The 23,002-nt window shown below is 41.2% G+C and overlaps 2 protein-coding genes across 3 annotated transcripts; both read right to left on the reverse strand.

Annotated features, from left to right (window-relative positions):
- Positions 1–3,694: 3,694 nt before the first annotated feature.
- LOC119911915 (leishmanolysin-like peptidase 2) lies at positions 3,695–12,709 on the reverse strand. The gene is made up of 14 exons (XM_038730894.1): positions 12,298–12,709; positions 12,127–12,220; positions 11,604–11,655; positions 11,341–11,490; positions 10,627–10,752; positions 10,305–10,389; positions 9,447–9,592; positions 9,192–9,375; positions 8,933–9,002; positions 7,256–7,352; positions 7,065–7,172; positions 6,839–6,976; positions 5,340–5,449; positions 3,695–5,257 (listed from the first exon to the last, which is right to left on the reverse strand). The coding sequence occupies exons 1-14, from the start codon at positions 12,707–12,709 to the stop codon at positions 5,059–5,061; spliced, it is 1,971 nt and encodes a 656-aa protein (XP_038586822.1). The 3' UTR covers positions 3,695–5,058.
- Positions 12,710–13,735: 1,026 nt separating this feature from the next.
- lrp10 (low density lipoprotein receptor-related protein 10) lies at positions 13,736–22,420 on the reverse strand. Of its 2 annotated transcripts, none has more exons than XM_038731122.1 (10): positions 22,353–22,420; positions 21,044–21,201; positions 20,847–20,879; positions 20,360–20,504; positions 19,606–19,799; positions 18,918–19,516; positions 18,357–18,793; positions 17,245–17,439; positions 16,476–16,605; positions 13,736–15,678 (listed from the first exon to the last, which is right to left on the reverse strand). In XM_038731122.1, the coding sequence occupies exons 2-10, from the start codon at positions 21,090–21,092 to the stop codon at positions 15,043–15,045; spliced, it is 2,418 nt and encodes an 805-aa protein (XP_038587050.1). In that variant the 5' UTR covers positions 21,093–21,201; positions 22,353–22,420; the 3' UTR covers positions 13,736–15,042. The 2 variants fall into 2 exon arrangements, with proteins under 2 accessions (XP_038587050.1, XP_038587051.1); XM_038731123.1 differs by lacking the exon at positions 22,353–22,420 and adding an exon at positions 21,866–22,325.
- Positions 22,421–23,002: the final 582 nt, after the last annotated feature.

Genomic DNA, 23,002 nt, shown 5'->3' on the forward strand with positions numbered 1-23,002 from the left:
GGAACTTTCACTTAACACGAGGGAAACACTAAATAAATACTGTACCTACATCGTTTTACATTAAGAGAATTGCAATCTGAATGGTTTACAACAGCCAATTTATTGCTTTTTTGTAGTATAAGACAACATTACAGATATATAGCGAGTTCTTACCGCGGTCAGTCGATCATGTCATAACATCAGTAAGGTGTGGTGGATGCTATAACTCTTACTTTCGTTTGTGTCACAGCTGACTGTCAGCTGTCTGCCTAGTGACAGGTTGATATTCGGAAAGTGCAGAATAGAAAGCAAAGGAAAGCTCCACCAACAAATTTGATTAGACCTAGAGAGCTTTTATCCACAAGTCTCACCATCTTAAAAATATTTTTAAAATTGATCTTAAAAGTCTTCAGTACAGTAGTGTATCATTCTTCCTTTTTTTTTAGCGAATCAAACTCCTCACTATCAGTGCTCCGAACACAGGCTCGTGCTCCTGTCAGTAAATTATGCACAGAAAATTATTGTCATTATGCAGTATGCCGGTAGAGGATAAAATGTGAAACCGAAAATATATCAAGAGGGACTTTCTGTAGCCCTTAGCTCAACTCACGTGAACTAACGTGCACATGCGGCCAAACCGAAAGCCAAAAACAAAGGCTAAACATCATAATCAATGCTCTTCTCTCTGTGGGAATCCCGGGGGAAATTATAAGCTTTCACAATGGGGCTTGTGGAAAATACCTGTGAGAACAGGCAGACTCTAACAAGTAAATTAAATGAATGTTGCCTGTTTTGAAAAGATAAATAAAAGGGCTTTCTAATCAATGCCTTTATGATGCACAGTCTGTCTCCTTTTCTGTTTATTTCACATTTGTCAAGTCACCTGTGCAGAAGGTCTGGGAGTCTCTTGTTGGATGTTTTAATCATTTTATTACTTTTAAATTGCAGACTATTGACTTAATTTTGCACAATTCTCATAACTTAGTGTTTTTCATTTTTGATTTTTAAAGTTAGTGTCATTGTTAGTGCATAACAATGCTCTTGTAAAATTCAACAGGTCCCTTTTTTATCTAGGCTACTTTACTAGCAGAGTTGATAAACAAAGTTTATCAGCCCGTGATTCTTACTGCTGAATGCTGAATCATTAATAGATAGCTGCAAGCGTGGGGCTGACTGTGAAAGTGTCAGGCATGTTTGTCTCATTATTATTAATAATTAATTGCAGCTGCGACCTAACCTTTCTTTTCTCCATGAGAGGGAAGAATTAGAAAGTTGCGTGATGCTGCGGGGAGCCCCCAGATGATAGTGCATGGAGCATGCGTAATATTTGTCCAACCAGAGGGAACGATCACGAACCGTTCACAGCGCGCTGATGTGACACCAAAATGTGTGACCTATCAGATTCTGTGACACACATGGCAAGTTAGCGCCAGAGGCTTTGTTGACGATGTGAAGCAGTTTCAATTTGGTTGGGTTTAGGCACCAAAAGTACTTGGTTATGGTTAGGAAAACATTGTTGTTTGGGTGTAGTCACAGAATCTGATAGGTCACACATTTTGGTGTTACACCTGTTGTGGGCTATAGCGACACAACCAGTACCGGAGAGGGAGTGGTTTGGCAGAGGGTACAGGGCCAGGGATCAGAGATCGCGGAGCCACCGGCCTCTGGCTGGATGAAGTCTGACGCTCCTGATTTTACGCACGGATCCACGATGATAGAGAAATATAGAAATGAATGGCAATAAAGCATGCTGTTAAAGCATGCAATATTAGAGACCCCCAAAATATTACAAATCATGCTTTAGGGGAGCTGATGGCTGCCCCGAAGTTTGCAAAGATCAGAAACGAAGTACAGAGTGATGTCTTTCTTTGTTTGAGCTTGTTTTGAATACAGGTGTTATTGGTCTTGTTGTGGTTTTGATGAGATTTTGCCGGTTTTGTCTTCATCAGGCCTCCGGACAGTCTCGGTACTGTATGAACTGTAGACGTGCTTTATCTCAGAGGAATCCAGAGTGGTCTCATCCTCCAGCGTCTTGACTCGGGAACACAATCCGCAAGTGATCATCTATAAGTAAAAACTGGAGTAAATGTTAGTCTTATAATAGTAGGCTATATATAGAGTCTTACACAATAGCCTTCAGGTTGAACCTTAAAATAAGTTTTTAATATATTATATAGTATATTTTACCTCATGGTCTGAGCTCCCATGGAAGCAGTAAAATCATGCATGTGTGGGTGTCACTAATTTATTTATCAACAGCCATTATTTTGAATCACAAATAATGTATTTTTCATTGTAATTAGTACCTAGGCTACTATTATTTACACCAAAAAGATCAACAGACTTAAATGAATATACTTTCCTAATTAACTACACTGCGCACCGCATGACAGGATGGCTGCACCTCTCCACCATCAGCCGCTACAGACAGACACTGAGATGAGAATGCCTTGCAGCGTGCACACAGTTTTGACCTAACAGGTTGAGGCCTGGTATTGTACTGTATTAGACTCTGTATTGACTGTAGCTCATTTGTTTATTATTGGCTTTTTGATGCATCCTCCAATTAGGCCTTGTATATGATAATATGCTTGCTGTGTGCTGGCAGCAAGCAATGCCTAAAATAATAACACTTTAATAAAGGGCAGAATTGCGTCTCTCCTTGAGCAATATGTGAGAGAGAGGGAAATGTTGAATCACGCAATAAGCAATGATTTCTCTCTGTGTGTCTCTCTCATTATTTATATATCTCCGGCTGTAACGTTAGTAGCCTGTATTGAGAAACTGAAACTTCAGGTAAGTATAGCTAGGCCTACATGATATCAATTGTTTTTTTTGTTTTCATAACTTGCATTACATGATGTGGGTGAACTAACAATCACATGACTAAATTTTAAGCCTCAGAGTGTTTAGTTTGAGTGAGTAGGCTACATATTACATTTAGTCAAGATGGGCAACAGCGTGACAAGTGAACAGAGCAACTCCACAAAACAGACAAGCAATATGACACAACAGGAGAAGTGTTATGACCCTCGAGAAAGAACACTTACATTTGTCAATGGCGACGATGACTTAGACTGTAAGTAGCCAAATGTCACATTAACAAGCCTTAGTCCTAAAATATAAACACCATGTGGCTATAATCTTCTGCTAAGTGCCTTATTTTGCCCCTCGTTTTTATCCTTGTTTTGGTGCGTTTCTCAGAGCATAGATGTCCTGTGGTCATGCTGTCACTCCTATGTCTCTCACCAACTGGTGTGGTAGGTTGGTGGACCAAGTACACTGTTTACTTCACATTCATCATCAACTTCAAAGATGTTTCAGTGAATAAACTTCACAGACAAATGCACAATGGCAGCCTGTGTAGTTAAATAGGAATTTTGTAGTTTTTTTAAATTGTTAACAGAAAATACATGTTACTATAGGCTATCTGACGGTAGAAACACACGTGTCATTTCAGTGAAATTTGAAATTGATGTTGGTTAATAGCAGTGAACCATAAGCGGCAGCAAACTGACAGAAGCTGAGGAATTTACTCAACATTTTTCACTCTTTGTTTTTCTTTTTACTATCTAAGGGTGAGTCAAGATTTGTGTGTGGCAAACCTGACTGTGACGTTGAGAGGCCATATGAGGAGGTTTGTAAAATGGCTCTTCTAACCAAAGAAGAAATGAAGTACTATGAAAAGAAAATATTCAGTAATGCTGCAAAGGACTTGGACATCAAATTTGTATTTCAATGAAAATATTTACACTATTTATACACTATGAAAAACTGTTGTCAATGAAAATTCAAGGGTGATTTTAAAAACCTCTCATTCTGTGTAACTTCACTCAACAGTGTCCTGGCTGCAAGTCTCGCATAGTGAGGGCTGATCTCAGTGATCTGTGTGTCGAGTGCACAACGTTCACAGCTGCCAAAAGAAGACCTTTCAGATTCTGCTGGCAGTGTTTGAGGGAATGGAAAGGTCCGGCTCCACGTTCAGACCGCTGTGAAAATGACGGCTGCATCAATGAGCCATTAGAAACACTGAGAAACTGTCCAGATATCGTCTTTGAGTCTGTGAAGGGCGTCACTGGCTGTCCCTGCATCCGTACCTGTCCCACCTGTGGTTTTCTGGTGGAGCATAACGGAACTCGATGTAAAAACATCTATTGCCCTCATTGTATGGTGCAGTTCTGCTTTGTGTGTCTGAAGATCACTGAAGAGTGCCTGAAGTCATCCTCATATCACAAGATTTGCTCCACTGGTGTTGCACCCAGACAGACCTCTATACCTGTGTGGAAGAGGACATAATTCTGTTAATTTAACACTGATGTCAAGAAATAAAAATACATCTTTATTTAAAAATGTTCTTTATAATGCCAGTCTTCATTACTGTTGCTACTGAGAGAGGAACTCAACCCTATACAAGCATGAAACATTTACATGGACTAGTTCCACTTTAAAATCAAAAGCATGGTTATTAACATGTTTTATGACATTTCAAGTAATTGAATCTCTGTTTATTCTGTTTTCGTGAAAATCATTTTGCTTGATTTTACTTTAGCATCTTTAATTTTGGGTGTAGTCATTTTGATCTCTGTATCTTTATTCAATCTGTTAATTTCACTTTTCATTCTCTTTTTGTTTTCAATCTCCATATAAGTAAATACTAAAATAAAATAATAAAATACAGTTAATAAATATATAGCCTACTATTGGTTTGAATAAATTATTTCTGTTTTCACAGTGATGCAGAGTACCAAAGTCCTAAACATCTCTGGTAGTGCTGCCTCTGTCTTGAGGTATAGGGGTTTTGAGTATCAGCCATGACGAACTGCTTTCCTTGGAGGTGGACAGCTTCAATGTACCACTTCATCAGAGGCATTAACAACCGCTGGCATCTCACAGGTGCTTTGCAGAGGTCATGTGAGCTCATCAAAGGGACAAGAGGCTTATGGTCTGTTTGCAAGCAGAACCTTTCCATGCCTTAGGCATCTCAAAACCGCTCACATTCCCAAACACTTGCAAGGCATTCTTTATTTAGTACATTTAGTTTATACAACACTGAGTCAGAATGTTTTATGGCAGTGTTTGCTACAGATCAGTGTGATTATCTGGGGCAGTGTGGATCCTGATCCTGAAGGGGCAACACTTCCTGTAAGACACCACGACTGCAGCCAGGAGACAAACAGCAGCAGTGATGCCGAGCGCTGTGGCTACAACAAGCTCTGTAGGAGGTCTGGAGGGCAACCAGGTCCCATTCTGGCCTGAAGTTAAAGTCTCGTTGGGATCGCTGAGCAAAAAGCAATAAGTAAGTTAGGATAAGTTACAGGTTATAATAAAGCAAGAGGATTCTGGTTTGAAGTCATACTCACCTTGTGATAGAAGAAGGAAATGTAGTGACTTCGTCTGAGGGCAGTGTAATGTCAGCGTACAGGCATAACCTTCTGTCAGGGCAAAAAACTAAACCCTGGTATCCTTTAATCTGAGGGTTAAAAACAGCAAAGACAGGATGGATAATATGATTACATTTCAGATAACTACGGGGATCTGTTTGTTGCTGCATGCAGCATTTTAAACATCAGTAATACACATTAATTGTGATATATGAGCAAAGTCCCTGTAAACAATTCTGAATAGTGGAGAAGTAAAGGTATTTGCTTGTAGCTTACAGTGTGTCAAATGTATTTTTATTGAACAGCTTCCTAATGTTGTACATTGTACACATTTCTTAATAAGATTAATACTAACTTGTATTAGCTTATACTAGAATTGGTAATGTGTCTTTCAAGAGACCTAAGGACACTTTACACTTCACATATACAAAAATGTACACAAAAAAGGTCAATTAAAGATTATAGGCATTGGTAAAGGCGGGGTTTTAGCATATTAATATTTTTATACTACATTATATCACTTGCATACTAAGCAATGGCTTATTATTGTACATTACTGCATATTATTTGTGATAGTATTCGCTAATTTCTATACTTTAATTTATATAGTATTGCATTACTTAGTTAGTATGTGTATATGACCTATACTGTACATATCATATGATACTAAGCTTTATTATATACTTATTGCTTTTATCTAGGCTATTACTAGATACACAATTCACTTTTATTGTATTGGGTATTGTAATGCATATATTATATTTAGCTTTATTAATGTCATCTCTCTAATTTCTAATTTATTCAAATATCTGTTTTCTTACCTCTGAGTCCATCTTGTGTGACTTTAACATGTGAATTTCCTGAATTTCCCCTTGGGGAAGTCTTATTATATGTTAAAAGGTACAGATGACACAGTGATTCAGTGTGTTGCTTCAGAAAAAAAACTCTATATTTATATATACTACTAAATACACATTTTCATGCAGTATCAATAGCACTCTAAACACATAATGCAATTTTTTTTCATCTTGTTTGTGCAATGCATTTGGTATGGTATTCCCACTAACCTCTGACATATAGCCTATAGCAATCGTCGCTTTGGATAAAAGCGTCAGCTAAATTACTAAATGTAAACTGTAGTTGTAGACCTTATCTCCCGTGATTTCTAAATCAGTCTCATGTTAACAAATTAGGCTACTTCGCAACGAAAGTCTAATGTGGCCTATGCAGGCCAACAGTAGTCTATGAGTTTTCAAAGTCTGAGACTGTGGGCCTCCCATCAGACAAAGCCTGGAAAAGGTGCCACCTCATCCGCCCTTAGTTTACATGCTTAGTTTTGCTTAATTCCTGGATGCCTGTGGGATTTTGATTATGTTATATGATCACATAGACACATGCATATGAGCTAAGATATTGCTGTTTGACATAACTTCACACTTTATCAAATACATAAAAAGGTATAAGTTGTGTCATGTTACCTGAATGGTCCCCCCTGCTGGACAGTCCACCCATTCAGAGCCAGACACCTGGATTTGGTATCTGTTTGGTCCAGTGCACCTTTGTCTATAACAACATCCCTGAACAGAGCTGCTGAATAAAATAAACTCCCTTTGGTTCTAAAGAAAAAAGAAGGAAGGAAAAAAGAAGAAATGAATGGTAAATAAAGAAAACAGTTGGTGATAAGACCATGTAGGCCACACACACCTGTCTAGTCAGGTTGGAAAAGAAGCAACGGCTGTCAAAGCCAAAAATTTCCCCACTCAGGTCCTCTTCAGTTGACTGACTGCCATTTTCCCCTTTCCAGCACTCACTCTGAAGGAGAGGAGGAGGACAAAGAGTGAAAATGTGGGACTGAAGAATCGGAAAATTGAAAATAGAAAAAGTAAAAGACTCACTCCATTCTTGAGAGGTTTATACACTCGACATCCCTCCAGGTATTGATCGGTCTGGCACTCCCCCTTGTGGAGGTGAAGATAATGACACCCAAATCCACTGAGAAGAAGGAATAATCAGTATCAGAATCCGCTTTATACGAGGAATTCGACTCAGGATTGTACATTGCTCACGATGTGCTTACTCATACAAAAATACCATAACCATAAAATAAAATCAGATACAAACTACAGTATAGACAACACTAACATACACACTATGAACAAAACAATATAGACATATTGACAAATAGTGCAGTGATCAGAGTGCAAAGGATGCAAGAATAAACTATTATTCTCATTATGTACATGTTGAAGGTGGATATGATATACAGGTACACATACATGCATACATGTACACATGTACACAGTGTGATGGAGCATAGTGCAAAGGATGCTGGAAAAAATAAATAAGACCTATGACCTTATGACCTGAGGTAGGTGTATTGGTATACAGTATATACAATATGACATAGTATGAACAGCACTGAAATAGAGAATGGTGAATAAATAAATAATAAGTGGAAACCAGTAAACAGGTGCTGGATTAGAGTTACTGGGTTATTGCACAGGAATTGTTCCTGACACCGTGAGTCAGAAATCAGCTGTTCATCAGAGTGATGGCTTGTGGGAAGAAACTGCTTCTGTGTCTGTTGGTTTTGGCGTACACTGCTCTGTAGTGCCTACCAGAGGGGAGGAGCTGGAACAGGTTGTGTCCGGGGTGAGATGGATCAGGTGGGCCAACACCAGTCTTTCAAAGGACTTCATGACTATAGATGTCAGGGCGACGGGCCTGTAGTCATTTAGTCCAGAGATGGAGGGCCTTCCTGATCTTCTGCCTTTGGAAGAGGTGGCTCACGTCCTCTTCACAGATCTTGAGTGCAGGTAAGAGGTCAGAGGGGGAAGGTGACTGTTTGAAGATGACGTTGGAGTGGGAGACAGGTGTGACTGTGGGTTTTTCAAACCTACAGTAGAAACCATTCAGCTCGTCTGCCAGTCATTGAGTACCAGCAGTGTTGGGGGAAGGTCTCTTATAGTTTGTGAGTGTCCGCAGGCTTCTCCACAACGACGCAGGGTCGTTGGCTGCAAAGCTGTTATTTAGCTTTTCAGCGTAGCACCTCTTTGCAGCTTTGACCTCTTTAGTCATTGTGTTCCTGGCCTGGTTGTACAAGACTCTGTCCCCACTTCTGAAGGTCTCCTCCTTGGTCTGACGAAGCTGCCTGAGTTTCGCTGTGAACCAGGGTTTTTGGTTGTTGTATGTGTGGAAGGTTTTAGTCAGCAAACACATGTCCTCACAAAAACTGATGTAAGATGTCACAGTGTCAGTTAGTACGTCCAAGTCAGTGGCTGCAGCCTCAAAAACACTCCAGTCAGTGCAGTCAAAGCAGGCCTGTAACTCCAGCTTTGACTCGTTGGTCCATCTTTTCACAGTCTTTACAACAGGTTTATCAGATTTCAGTTTTTGCCTTTGTGTCAGGATAAGATGAACCAGACAGTGATCAGAGAGTCCCAAGGCTGCATGGGGAACAGTGTGATAGGTGTAATGCCAACATTTGTGCTGGAAAGAAAAACAAATCATATTCCTACAAAAAAACATAAGCTGTTTTATGGAAAACAAATATGTAATTATAAGCCAGTTACCTGCCCGTGCAGAAAAAGGATGAGGAATTGTCCTGACAGGTTGAAAGGGAACCAAACATGGCTCCCTCACCTATAACAACACGGATTTATCATTCAATTGTACTGTATATTTATTTGTGTGTGTAAACAATCTTAAGACACACGCCAGGCTGTCTATTTTCCTGTTTGTAATGTTTTTGTAATTATGATAATGATCATGCAGATTTTACATGAATGTATATGTTTACATTTAATATCTACACACTTCATCTTCCCTTACCGTCTCCCCAGACTAGACTCTGTGCCCGGCTCAGGTCTACGGCATACCAGCCCGTATCCTGTAAGGCAGCCAAGGTGGCCGGGTCAATCCGGACTGTGGTCGAGTCCCCCAGCACAGCCGCCATGATGGAGCCCTGCAGGACCCGGGACTCCCAGTGTGAGGACACGCTGCCTGGAGGTACACCCTACAGAAACAAAGTGTTAGACATGTAAGAAGAGCAGATGATCAATCTGAAAACTTGGAGCTGCTCAGTACCAGATTCTCTAGCGGCCCCCCTAGCTCAGGGTCAGCGGACTCCAGGTGCTTCTGCAGGGCTGAGATGACAGACGGGGTGTAAATCCTCATCTGGCCTGATTCATCAGGGTGAGTCACTTTGCCTCGAGGAGAACAGCCAGCACCCACTGCAGCACGACTCAAAGAAAAACACATTAGAAGGAACATTTTCTTATCTTAGCTTAATACAAGAGCAATCAGCCTAAACGTTTGTGAAAACTTGTTGAATAATAATAATAATAATAATCATCAGGGGCCAAATTAAAATAGCTTCCGGGCTAAATCTGGCATATTTACATTGATGCTAGAAGAAATGTGCATTAATGTGCACTGTCCCTTTAACAATAAAAAATAAAATGAAATTTCTATCCAATATCTTGACTAAATTAAGCGAGGATGCTTTGAGTCCACTACATATCTTGCAGTATAAGAGTAAATGCATTGGTAAAATAACATTTTTATATTGTTACTTTTTGTTTTCCATTTGCAATTTTTCTGTCTTTCTTACTTTTGCTTCCTCATCCAGGCCTCCGATGTTGCAAAAAAGATTCTTGACCTCAAAGTATAATTCAACTGTGCAATTTAAGAAGGATTAATGTTGAGTAAGTGCGCATATGTAAATGAGTGAATCAAGTAATCGTTGTATCTTTTTTCTTATTTTATTTTATCCCACAGGTAGATTTAGCGCCAGGAATCATTTCATACATCATTTCCATTTCGCTACGTTACACTAAACACAACAAATGATGCAATTACACACTAATCTATAATAATGTAATACCACTTAATGTGTTATAGTTTGATACAGTGAGATAAAAATATGAAATCGTGTTCAAAAACCTTGAGAAGTGGACGAACAGTCTCTCCAGGTGTGGAAAAGATCTTTGGAGAAACCAAGTGCATGAAACAGCTCATGGATCACAGTCTGGAAAACAGATGAGCATACACACTCATTGTGTGTGTGTGTGTGTTATTGTGTAATGAAAAGCAACAGAGCAAAAAAATAAAAAATTTCCCAGGGATTAATAAAGAACTGGAGTGAGTCTTCTTCCATCCTTCTTATCCTGCTGCTGCTTGTCACATTTTATTATGTTTTATAAAACTGCCTGCGATTAAACATTTCCAGAAGTATTCCTATTGATATTATTATTATTAATCGTACCTGTACAGTAGTCTGGTGGCTGTATGCGGCTCCTGTCAGTCTGTCCCTGCAGATGATCACCACCCCAGCCACAGGTCGTCCACGGGCGTCTGCCTGGCAGTGGACAGCGTAGGCCAACACGTTAGGCTGGGTGAACAGAACATAAGGAGGAGGGCAATACGAGGAAAGTAACAGCGTGTACATAGTGTGACATCTGTAAATGAAATAAAAAATGTATGTATTTAAACAGCATATTTTATTTTAAATATAAAAAATATATGTTTTTTTACTTGTTACTCATTGCTGTTGTAATACTCTGATGTTGGGAAATGTTATCCACAGCACTGGCATTTTGTGTTTTCACATAGCTAAAAACAATTGTGTCTGTTGCTGCTCTTTTGTAAGCACATTTTAAGAAAATAGAGCTTAGAAAAGCTTAAACCTAATAAAACTAAAAGAGAAATGCTGTTACAATGCCATCTTAATGTTTGAAAAAGAAACTTTGGGATTTCAAGGGAGGGAAAATCAAAGCTGTGAGTGTTTAAGATGTGAAGAAAAAGACAATAAAAACATCTTGTGGTAGTAGTGGTTTATTATTCTGAAAGGTCAAAACACAGTAAAACCAGTCAATTACTGTGTTATTTCAGTCTTCTGTTTTATTGTAACTATTTACTTTAAACCATTTCTCAGATATGTTTTAGCACAAAGATCTTTATGTTATCAGTGGATCTTTACCTCAGTTCGGCACTTGTCAGTGGCCTGCACGTGGAGATACAGCAGGAAGTCTGTGTCGGGGAGTCCAGCACCTTCAGGACGGAGAACAGCCCTGCGAGGTGAATCAGCCTCCGGGTAAATATCACATCCGGCCAGATGATCATCTGGGATCTGTTGACAACAAGGATAACAATGCTTGACATATTTGGTCCTGGATTTTAACTAGTTTCTGTGTACAGGTCCACACAAAGCTTCCCACAGGAATACACTCGGCTTATACTCACCGTCACATCCAGGCAGGTCTCAGATCTGTATCTGATGTTGGCTCGACCACACCTGAAGGAAGAAAACGGTAACTTTTAACATGCTTTTTCATAACATTGCTGCTGTATTTAATGGAGCCCAGTCAAAGGGTAAAGATTGTTTATCAAATACAAAACTACTATGTATTCTAAACATTACATTGCTGATATTTGTACTTTCATTTTACCTTGTTTTCAAATCCAACAAAGTTTGATTGTTTATCAACTCTAAAACACCATGTTTGCCATAAAAGTTCCCACCTCTAATTCTGGTAATTTTTGTGTTTTAACATGAAGTTTACATAATTCTCTATTTCAGTCCCTTTGGATAAACTGAACTAACAGGAAACTATTTTGTCATGAATCTAAAACACACAAACTTGGTTTAAGTGATTATTTTTAACAAAGGTTTTTTTGAAGATAAAGCAGATCCACATCTGGAGGATGCCAAATGAGCTCGATTGAAGGACTGGAGCTACATAAACACATAAACACACACACACACCTGTTGTAGTTGGCAGTGCTTGAATTCCTCCAGAGAAACTTGCAGTATTTGTTGATGTCTCTAGTGAGCCGCAACGGACCCGGTACTCTGTTCACTAATGAAAGGTCAACAGTTCATGATAGTACACATTAATCTGTGTATGATTGTGTGCTTGCGCGGTCTGTTTCTCACCTGACAGTAAAGAAGACACCATCCTCACAGCCTCTGCCACTGCTGCCTCCAGCCTTTCTTTCTCAGCCTCCGCTAGGTTGTTGCTCTCTTTTGGAATCCAGGTCCGAATCCTGATCGGCTGTGGAGAGACAGGAGTGGGCAGGGCTCTCTTTCTCAGGCTCTTCCTCTGTTCCACTGACAGGCCAGGCAGAGGTGATGCCCTCCGTCCTGGATGATTGGTCTGTTGGCCGGCCTGGGCTCTGAGTCTGAGCTCGTTGGGTGGACTGTCTGGGTGGACGGGTCCAGCTCGTACCACCCTGGCCTGGGCCTGAACCTCATCGAAGATGCACTTCTGCAGGGCTCCGGATAGCTCCACCACCCCAACCACCATTGCAGCCAGCACCCAGAGTCTCTGGGATGGAGATAAAACCATAATTAAAGCTGGACCCTGTTTCAGGGTCACAGCGAGGATGATGATTAGTTGTTGGACATTGTGGCTGAGGAGCTTTGCTTGTCGGTCAAACTGACCTGTGTGACACTGATTCTAAACTAAAACAGCCTATAAAGCAGGAACTGACACACATTACAGTGAATTATATTAAAGGTTCTAACAATGCAAAACATTTTTATAAAAAAAGTCAACTTTATCCTCTGTGCCACTTAATACTGCATTTTATTTTCTAACATAGCTACTGTTTAGCACACTGAGGTCACTTTCTGAGTTTAAGTGACCTGGCATAACGTATAATTGTATAACAAGAAAATATTGTGTGCTTTATATATTTAAATGTTACTTATTTTAGGGTCAACACATAAATAAAGTGTTTCCCCACCATATCTGCATTCCTGGAAGTATAGAGAAATTATAGAGCAATTTAAGCATGGCACAGAGGATAGAAATCATGTGAAAACATAGTTTGTTACTTTCAATAAGCAAAAATGTAACTGTATGGTTTACTTTTCAGAGCCAGTGAGGTCACTTTTAAGGTGGTTGTAATGTCCTGGACCACGCTTTTCACACATATGAAAATATGTCAATAAACACAAGGCTTTTCGATTATCTCCCAGACAAATCAATGGTTATTATGGGAAAACTTTGTTTCCCTTTGAACAGCTCTGCTGTTAGAAATAAGGTCATGCATCTGCTGTAGCAGCTGTTAAATAGAACAGATATCAGCTCCAACAACTACTTTCCTGCAGCATTAATCTATCAGTTAAATCAAATGTATTCATAGTAATTAATTACCTTGTAGGCAAATGTGACCTCAGTCCATCCATGTAGTCTTAACCCTCATGGCAATGCAGAGCGGAGTGATGATCTGAACATCCAGAACAACCAGTGAAGAGTTAAAGAGTCTGAATTTCCATAAGACTTTTGAATACAAAGCACAATGCAATGACAGTGAGGTGTCAGGTGCCACCAAACCCCCAACACACAAAACACACAGTGACCAACAGCTAAAAGTGCAAATTGTTTAATCTCAGCAACATTTTTACTTATATACAGTGAAGTTGACCCTAGCAATCCATAAAATCACTTTCTCTCTTATTTACCTCAATACATTTCAAAATTAAAACTTCTAGCTACTCCATGTCGACTGTAATACATTCAACAAAGCAAAACAGAACTTAAGAAAAAAAAAAGAAAAGCAACTTGCTGAAATAAAAACAACATAAAATGTACAATAATACAAAGAGCACACCACAAGTCTGTTGTGTCAAACTATGACTGATCGCGATCGATTCCCCTCAAGGGTTGAAGATTCAAGTTGAGGGTATTTTGTGAATTCAGGGCACCGTGCATCACTGGGGCGCCTCATCGTGCTGTGCACACCACACACACACCCACCCACCTTAAAATCAGGCACCAAAGAGATTGTCTTTTGACACATTTACTTTTCAGATTACTTACATTCACTTTGGAAGAGGAGAAGTGTGTGTGTGCGCGCGCACACACGCTCATTACACAGTTTTGTTGCAATGTGCACTAAAACAGGGGCCCAAAAAAGTTATTGCCAGCTTGCAGAGTAGACATGCATTTTTGTTCATGTTCATAATAAAGCCACTGATGTGTCAACGCGTGCTATGATGTGAGAAAACATGTGCCTCCGTGTGTTTTGGTGTGCAGTGTGTATCTCAGGAACCTTCGTAATCTCCACGAGCCATCTACAGGAAACTCCTCAAAAGGCACTTAAATAGGGGACTTTTTTTTCTTTAACTGTGATATAACATGAGACTGGATGCAAGTGGCAGAATGTGGAGACAATCCACATCCACAAACATACTCCACTGTCTATGTAAGACTAAAATGCAAATGCATTCACACAGTTGCAGTCATACAAACATTATCCATCATGTTATTTAAAAACTCTGATCATTCAATCTGACAGCAACCAGCCTCAGTTTCTGGATAGGGAAGATTCTTCTGTGCAAAAGTTTACCTTCAATGTGCAGCCTGGCATTCATTAAATGCACATCCAATTCTCGTCTACACTTACTCTCAAACATACATCAGCCGTGCTTTTCGTCTAAAACCTTTGCAAGGAGGTCTTAAAAAGAAAAGTCAAATACTTGATTCCATAAGTCAACAAATCCATCTCAAAACAATTTTCAAAAAAAAGGCACCAGACTTGCACAGTGAGTCTCGCCGTGGACCGCTTCTGTGCTCAAGTTCAAACAAACATGGAAAGACTGGGTTTCAGTTATTATCAATGAGTGAAGGAGATAAAGGAGGGGCGGGGTGTACTGGGCACGTGAGGAAGTCATTCAGGTGAGCATGGGCACGTCGTCCTCTGAAGTGGTGTCTTCAGACAGGGGGATAAGAAGCACCTCGTCATCTGAGGAGGACGAGGAGAAGGAAGGGGAGGCGGAGAGGGGCATGGAGTTGGTGGAGGAAGAGGGCGAGGCTCTGAAGAGAGAGATGCTCAGGCCCAGCGTGTGCAAGATGGAGGACAGAGAGGGGCTGCTCGGGGGGACGGTGACAGGGGGAGTCTGGGGAGTGACCGAGGGAGGAGCTGGGGGAGCGTACGGAGGTGGGGGTGGGGAAGCGGCAGGAGGCGGCAGTAAAGGAGGTGGTGCTTCCTGCTGCTGTTGCTGCTGCGGCTCAGACTGAGCCAACAAACCAAGTTTCTGAGGCACCGGCTGGTTGACCGCCTCCACAGCTGACGAGGAGCTCGTGGCAGAGGAGTTAGCTGGTTCCTGACCGGAAGGTGCGGCGTCCGACTGCTGCTGGCCGGAGGTTGAGGCCTGACTCGGCCTGGAGGGAGGTCTGGGGATTAGACCCCACCTCCTCATGCGGCGAACGGCCCGGCGGATGAATCGGGGCCTGCGTCTGCGGTGCGGGGAGTTGGCGGCGTCCTGACGGAGGAGCTGCAGGATTCCCCTTAGAGAAAGAGATGACGTCTGACAAGGAGGAGGACGAAGAGAAAGGGAGAGTTAAACACTTTCTAAAACTCCAAACTCTAAAAGTACTAAGTGGTATTACATCATTTCCAAAGTTTGGGGACAGAGTAGGCAGCTTGGCCAGATCCCATCAGACAGATGGGATTTGTTTTAGACACTTAATCCCTCCGCCTCCACTACCTCAGCTGTCCTCACCAACTATTAATAAAGCACCTTGGTGTGAACCTGCATGGTAACAGCACATTAGCTCTATCTTGACACTCTACCTACTTCAGCCCACATGGCCTGCTGGGGATTAAAACGGCTGCTGTGGAGCACATGATAAACAAGGACTACTAGAGACTACAGTGCACTCATGTGGCTGAAGAGTTGAGGGATGAGCAACTCAGCAACATGACTTCTTTTCCCTTGAATGAATAGATTGTCAATGATCCCCAAAATGTAGTTTTTAAGACATCAGGTATTTATACTCCCTGATTTCTTTCAAACTTTAAAGCATGTAAATATGATGTTAATGTCAGGCAGAGGTGTTTGGCATTACTGTGGATTTAGGTTAAGGGTTTGATCCCACTTTAGAATGATGTCACAGGACTATCCTGCATCAGGGTTAAAAACTGGACTCAAGATAAAAGATAAGACTGAGGGTCAGCTTGGACGTAAGCTATTTAATATATTAGAATCAATATGAGGCCAAGATTTAAGATAGAAATATGAAAACAAAACTAGGAGCCAATGCAAAAAATAAGCCCAAAATGTTGTGGTTTCTAGATCTTGTGTTGCTCTTTTTTTCCACTCACCTCATTGGGGTTTTCAGTGGGGAAGTCCTCCACTGGGGGGATGATGCCCTGAGCAATCAGCTGACCGTAGGATGGAGGAGCCTGCTGCTGGATCAGCTCTGCTTCCTGGCGGCTGATTGGCGCAAACAAGCTGCAGGAAAATAGACACATTTAGATACAGACACACACACACACGTGTTCGTTCCTTTATCCCTGTGGGGACATCTTATTGACATAATGCATTCCCTAGCCTCTTACCTTAACCATCACAAGTACATGCCTAACCTTAATCCTTACCCTGACGGTAGCCTGAATAGTTAGTTATGATAGTTAATGTCCACTTCATGAAGATGATGTACATAGTGTAGAAGAGTACACACGACATAACACACTTTGGCTGAGACTAACTGCATGTGGGAAGCTTTACAACAACAACCTGGTACTCCTCGTTTCTCTTATCACAAAGAGCGGAGTACGCAGTGTACTGGCTGTGATGTGAGAGCTGCTGTCTGGTAGTGCTGGCAACAACTGAAGCGAATAGTAAGGAAAACAAACTTGTGACTCACTATCTCAGATCAGCACAAGATCTGGCTGAGGAATCACAAGAAAACACTATTATGCTGCATCGAAGGAGAAAAACAGATATTCCAAAAAGGCTATTGTCTGGAAAGAAAACGTGTTTTGGTTACAGAATATAAAACTGTAGAAACTAAGAACTGGTTTTAAATTATCAGTGCTGAATTGATGAATCACTTTCTTATGACTGAGATAAATTGTAAAAAGCAGTTACCTGTACTCCCTGGTCCTGAGTGAGTACAGTTTACAGGTGCAGCCCATGGCGATAACCAGCAGAAGCCCGCATACCAGGCTGCCAACTGTTGCCGCGGTGATGACCTTGCGGGGCAGGATGACGGTGCAGTTGAGCTCGTCTGTTCCGTCCTTGCAGTCCACCTGGCCGTCACAGCGCCAGCTCTCAAACACACACCTGCAGACGGGACAATGGGCCGTTTGTGTGTTGGCGTGTCCAGGAATAACTCCAGTGAGAGATTCAGTTTCACATGAATGTTTGAAGCTGAGGCATGCGTTACGAAGCATTATAATGCAGAAAAGAAGACTGTAAAGCAGCCTTATACTTTAATAGTATTAGTCTGTGTGAAAAGAAGTTATGAATCATTTTATAAGCTAATGAAACTGGATGTTGTATCCAATACATGCAGTAAATCAAACAGGTAACCATGGAGTTTATTCAAATATTGTTAAACAATGCAGGGCTGTTGCTCATGAGCTGAGATTATATCTTTAATCGTTTAAGTTCTGCTTTTTGGGTTTCCTCCACGAGCAAATAATACAGTGAAAAGGGAAACATCAGGCACAGTCTCTCTGAATGCTGAGTACATGTTTAAGTACAGATTGTTTTTAATCATTACACCCTGAGATAATGTACATTTTACTAAAATGCATCACAACTACACACAGTTCAGGTTCTATTTTAAGTCTCAGGTGGTCACGTTTTTTGCACACACTGTCTGACTCACACACACTTGCGTTATAACCAAGACACACCTAGCTCTGATACTTAACCTGACCACAATGAAGACACAGACCAATATAGCTCATCCGGCATAACAATCGCTATAAAAACAAAACTTTAGAAGCTGAACAGCTACTAAATGGACCATGAGCAGAGACTGTTTTGTCACCTTTTGAACATCGACTTTTAGGTTAAAATGAATGAGTTCTTGATGTACGCAGAATTATTTCAAAGTTTTAACACCTACTGCTCCATAACAACACTAATTCCTAATGCAACAGCACTGAAACCTGAGCACAACAATGAGACGACTGTCCTCTCTGAGCCTGGAGGGAAAAGGTTTTCAGTCTGAAACTCTGACATGCACTGACCTGTCGCTGTCACAATGAAAGGTCCCCGGTTGGCACATGGTGCAGTCCCTCTCGTCGCTGCCATCAGCACAGTACAGCTGGTAGTTACATCTCTCTGCGACGGGGTAGCACACCGGCCTGCCAGCGAAGTGACTGGATGCCACGGCCCTCTGTCCCGCCATTCCACAGGCAAACTGGTTCTGACCGCAACCCCGGCAACCCTCCTCGTCCTTTCCCGTCTCAGGACAGTCCCATTTCCCATCGCAGCGTTGCCCCTGGGTGAAGCAACCTCCTGCTGCTCCCCCGCACCGGCCCTCCCAAGGGGGGCAGTAGGTCCCAACATGGAACGTGGCGTTGAAGCCGCTCCCCTCCGAGCCAGGAAGAGTCTCATACGTCAGCGACAGCAGGCCGGTGTGGGATTCAACTTGGACTGATTTATAATTGGAGGAGCTGGTGATCTGTCAAGAAGCAGAAAGGGAACATCACGTTACCAAAAGGTTTTTTTGAATTCTTTGTTATTAAAGAGTGATCATGTAGGACCTAATGAGTGTTTGGTTTGGTGTCCTAGTTAAAGAAACTCACAATTTTAATAACGTCTCCTTTGCCTTGCTCTCTGTTGGACACAGAGAGTCTGTCCCCGGGCCCCAGCACCAGCTGTTGCAGGTCCAGTCTTAGCGGCCTTGAGTCCTGAGGGTCCAAAGTCCAGACACAGTACAACGCGTGGCCCCGAATGGCTGGAGGGGAGAAAGTGCCGTAAAATGTCTGGAGGAGCCCCCCACAGGGCCACTCAATGGGGGTGGGAGTCACAACCAGCTCCCTATGTGTCTGAGGAGGCTGCTCTTGATCCACCTGGCCATTCTCCTCCAGCCGATCCTTCAGCAGCGCCCACACATCAGACTCTGTATCCCTCTCGGGTGTTTTATCTACAGCTGTACGTCTCTTCAAGTCCATATCTTGGTTATTCTCTGTGAAAGTCTCTCCTTGGGACTCTTCTGCCTGTGTGCTGCCGTACTTTGGGGGTTCGGGGGTCTCCAATTCTGCATCACAGCCCTGTTCATCTGACCCGAGGCCAGCTCCTTCACCGAGACACTCCACCTGGCCATTACAGCGCCAGGACAAAGGAAGGCAGCGGCCCCCCAGACACTCAAAGGATGTTACCGGGCATTCACCAGAGTCTGGATCTGTAGAAACAGATACGTAATGAAAGACATAAAGATAATCTTTTGACAAGAAGAACTTGGGGACAGCACAAAACACCATGCTACCATACCTCTTGCGTAGTTCAATAGAAACGATGACACAGGAAACAGATGCGGGAGGAAGTGGTGCATCACTGTAATATTTCCCCCTGGGAACTCCATTGGTTGCGGCAACTTGGAGCCACAAAGGACAACAGGCTCGCCGCCAGCTGAAGATTTTATAGATACCCATTCCTTCCTACACCGAGCTGAAAACTGGGAAAAGCTGAGAAAGGATTTGGAGAAAAATCAGTGAATACACTTACATGAAAACACAAAGAGAAAACAGCATTTTTGAGACAAAGGTAATGCAATATAAAGTGTTATCTGTCAGAAATGTTTCCATCTACACCATAAAGTTATCCCTTTAAAACCTCTGGGTGTACGGGGACATTATTATCATCATCAATGAGCAGGACGGCTTTACGGCAATATTGGATGTTTATATGATTTTGGCATCAATGTGAAGTTTCTTGATCTGCGAGGTATTTAACTTGCTGGATTAGTCAAAAACAAACCTTCCCGTCTGATTATTTTACCCATAAACAGTTTCTCAATTGGTTTTAACCCACACAGCCAACTCCTAAACCATTCATAACATTACACCATCACAAGTAATTTGCACAGTTTGTCTCATCATAACGTTTACATGATATTCAGTCATCTGATTAACAGCAAATGATGGTATATTATGATGATATATAATAATTATATCTCAGCTCTTCAAAGGCCTCAAAAACAAGGCCCATTGTATCTGGTGTTTTCACATTCACTCAGAGTCTTTACCTGAGAACGACAGGTTCTCCTTCTGAACCATTGATGACCCAGCAGTCATAGACAGAGCCAAAGCGGTAGGACCAGCTGCGGTAAGCAGAACTCCTGATCTCTCCCACTTTACTGTTTAGGACTTGGGGGGAATGCCCACAGCGGGCTGAGAAACAGAAGGACAAAGGAGCAGCTTAAGAAGTCAGTTCCTGTTTGTTTTTTTTAAGAGTGTTAGTGTACGGTGTTAACCCTGTTTTGCTTAAACCTTAATTTCATTACACCAATTTAGCTCAATGTTATCACGTTACAGTTGAAAACAAGTGAAACAAAAACAAAAGTGAAAGTACTTCTAAACATGATCTGCTCAGGCCGATATCTGCTGTTATTGTCACTATGGCACGTCGTAGGTTAGAGAAATGTATGAAACCAGAATGTGACACTAAAAAACTGTTTTGTGGAATGCACAGTCACAACATGAGATAAAGTGCTGAGTAGTTTGTCTCCTTACCAGCGCCGCGGGCAGGCTCAAAATGGATGCACGCTGCAGGTGATAATTTGCAAAAACAGAACAAGTTAGGCATGTGTTTTATTACCATGACTGACAGAGATCATACAGAGAACAGCAAACATGACCTTTGCCTGTTAAACATTTAAAAATATCTATGATAGACAGTAAAACACACGGATAAATGTCTATTCACTCACCTGCTATGGTGAAAACTAGGAGGGCACAAAGGTTGAACGTGACGGTCATTGTGGTAACGCTTCTCCTCTAAAATGTATAAAAATAACTGAAGACTTAAAAAGCAAAAACAACGTCAGAGAAGCGTCATTTTAGGAGATTTTGTTCAGGAAGACTTCACCTGCAAAGTGAAAGATGAGAAAATAGATCAGATGTGTGTTAGATCTATGATAACAAATCATTTTTAAAAATGTGATTATTTGCTGGGTTTCTTCTTTGACACTAAAATAAATACATTTGTGTTTTGAACCGTCGGTCAGATGAAACAAGCCATTTAGGAAAAAGTGAACTCCATCTGCGGCAGCTTGTGACAGGCATATTTAACTTTTTAAATGCTTTACTTTGTAGAACCAACAATTAGAAAATAAATCAGCAGATAAAACTCTTAATGAAAATAGTAGTTAGCAGATGTTTATTTCAACTGTGAGACCTAAAATACAGAATCAAACATTTGTTATTGAATCAGTTTCTTATCTTCTTCCATCTTCAGTCACATAAGTTACCTCGACTCCTAATTCATTTAGTAAACTTCCTATTTGTGTGGCACTTTGTTTCAGCCAACCTCTGGTTTATCTGCTCCTAATTTAAACATTTCAAAATTATATTTGTCAGATTGATGAGTAACACAAACCGGAGGGATTTCACTCCGGAGTCCAAAAACAGTGAGCTATGATGATCTATCCAGCAGTATCCGTAATACATTCATTTTTGTTTTATATCTGGGGAGGGAAACAATACATGGGTCCCCTGAAGTTGACGTTAACTTGAACACTGTGTTTACTCACATACACGCAGCGACTTCCTTCCCATAATCTTCTTAACAATGACGCCAGGAAAGCCAATATTTCCGAGATCAATCCTCGCCAAACAAATAGTTTATAAGTCTTTCTCTCATTCCCAGTAAAGTAAAAGCATTTGGGTTCTCGAGTTCTAGTCGATTAGCATCTTATGTTGTCGCCTAAAAGTTTCTATAATGTTCTGAGATCCGGTTTCAAGATAGTTTCGGTATAAAGGAGGAGAAGGAGGGAGCAGCTGCTTCTGTCTCAAGCGCTTTAATCGCTAGCTAGCTTCCTGACGAGCTAACTGCTAACGCTAACATCCTCACTTCTGTCTGTCGTTCAGACGCTTTTTCTAGGCGGCGACATCACGACAAAAGGTTTCCGAGCACGACGCTGGGTTTTTCATTACCCAATGACATCACAACATGTAGGTTAGGAGCGGTAACAACACACCAAAATGATTCTGAAAAAGGACAAGAGCCGAGTACGTTACCATGTCAGTCGGCCTTTCTTGTTGACAGGTTCTGGCCCACTTCCGTATATTTTAGCTCATGACGAAAGGGGGCGGGGCTTAATGTTTCTCCTCCATTCATAAAACTTTACATTACGTTTAAAACCACATTCAGTGCTTTACACTGAGTCAGAGACTTATGGACTATACTGTAGAATATGTTGATATGTATTCCTATACGGTAGCTACTGTGTAAACGAAGTTAGGGTTAAATGTTGCTTTGTTAACACAAGGTGGCAGTATCGGTTAGCACAAATCTACAACATCAGTTTCACATTCACAGGGCTCAGGGCTCCTTAAAAATCTAAAGTAAGGAAGTACATTTACTCAAGTGCTGAGCTTATTTATTTTCAGTACAGTATTTTAATTTTATGCCGCTTTATACTCCTGCTCCAATACATTTTAGCATTGGAAGAAAAAGTATTCAGAGATGTGCCTATAGTATTTTTACACTTACTTTTTACTTTTATACTTTTTATACAAATATATTTTTGAGCTACTTGTACTCTCCTTGGTTATCAACATTTTATGCCACTTTATACTTCTACTACACGAATCAGGGGCTAATATTGTACTTTTTACTCCACTTTTTACTCCACCAGATTCAGATGCATAATACAAAATATAATCAA

Source organism: Micropterus salmoides, unplaced genomic scaffold (genome assembly GCF_014851395.1).
Source record: "Micropterus salmoides isolate LMB-PRFRI ecotype aquatic unplaced genomic scaffold, ASM1485139v1 Ms_hic_scaffold_2, whole genome shotgun sequence".
Lineage (NCBI taxonomy): Eukaryota > Metazoa > Chordata > Actinopteri > Centrarchiformes > Centrarchidae > Micropterus > Micropterus salmoides.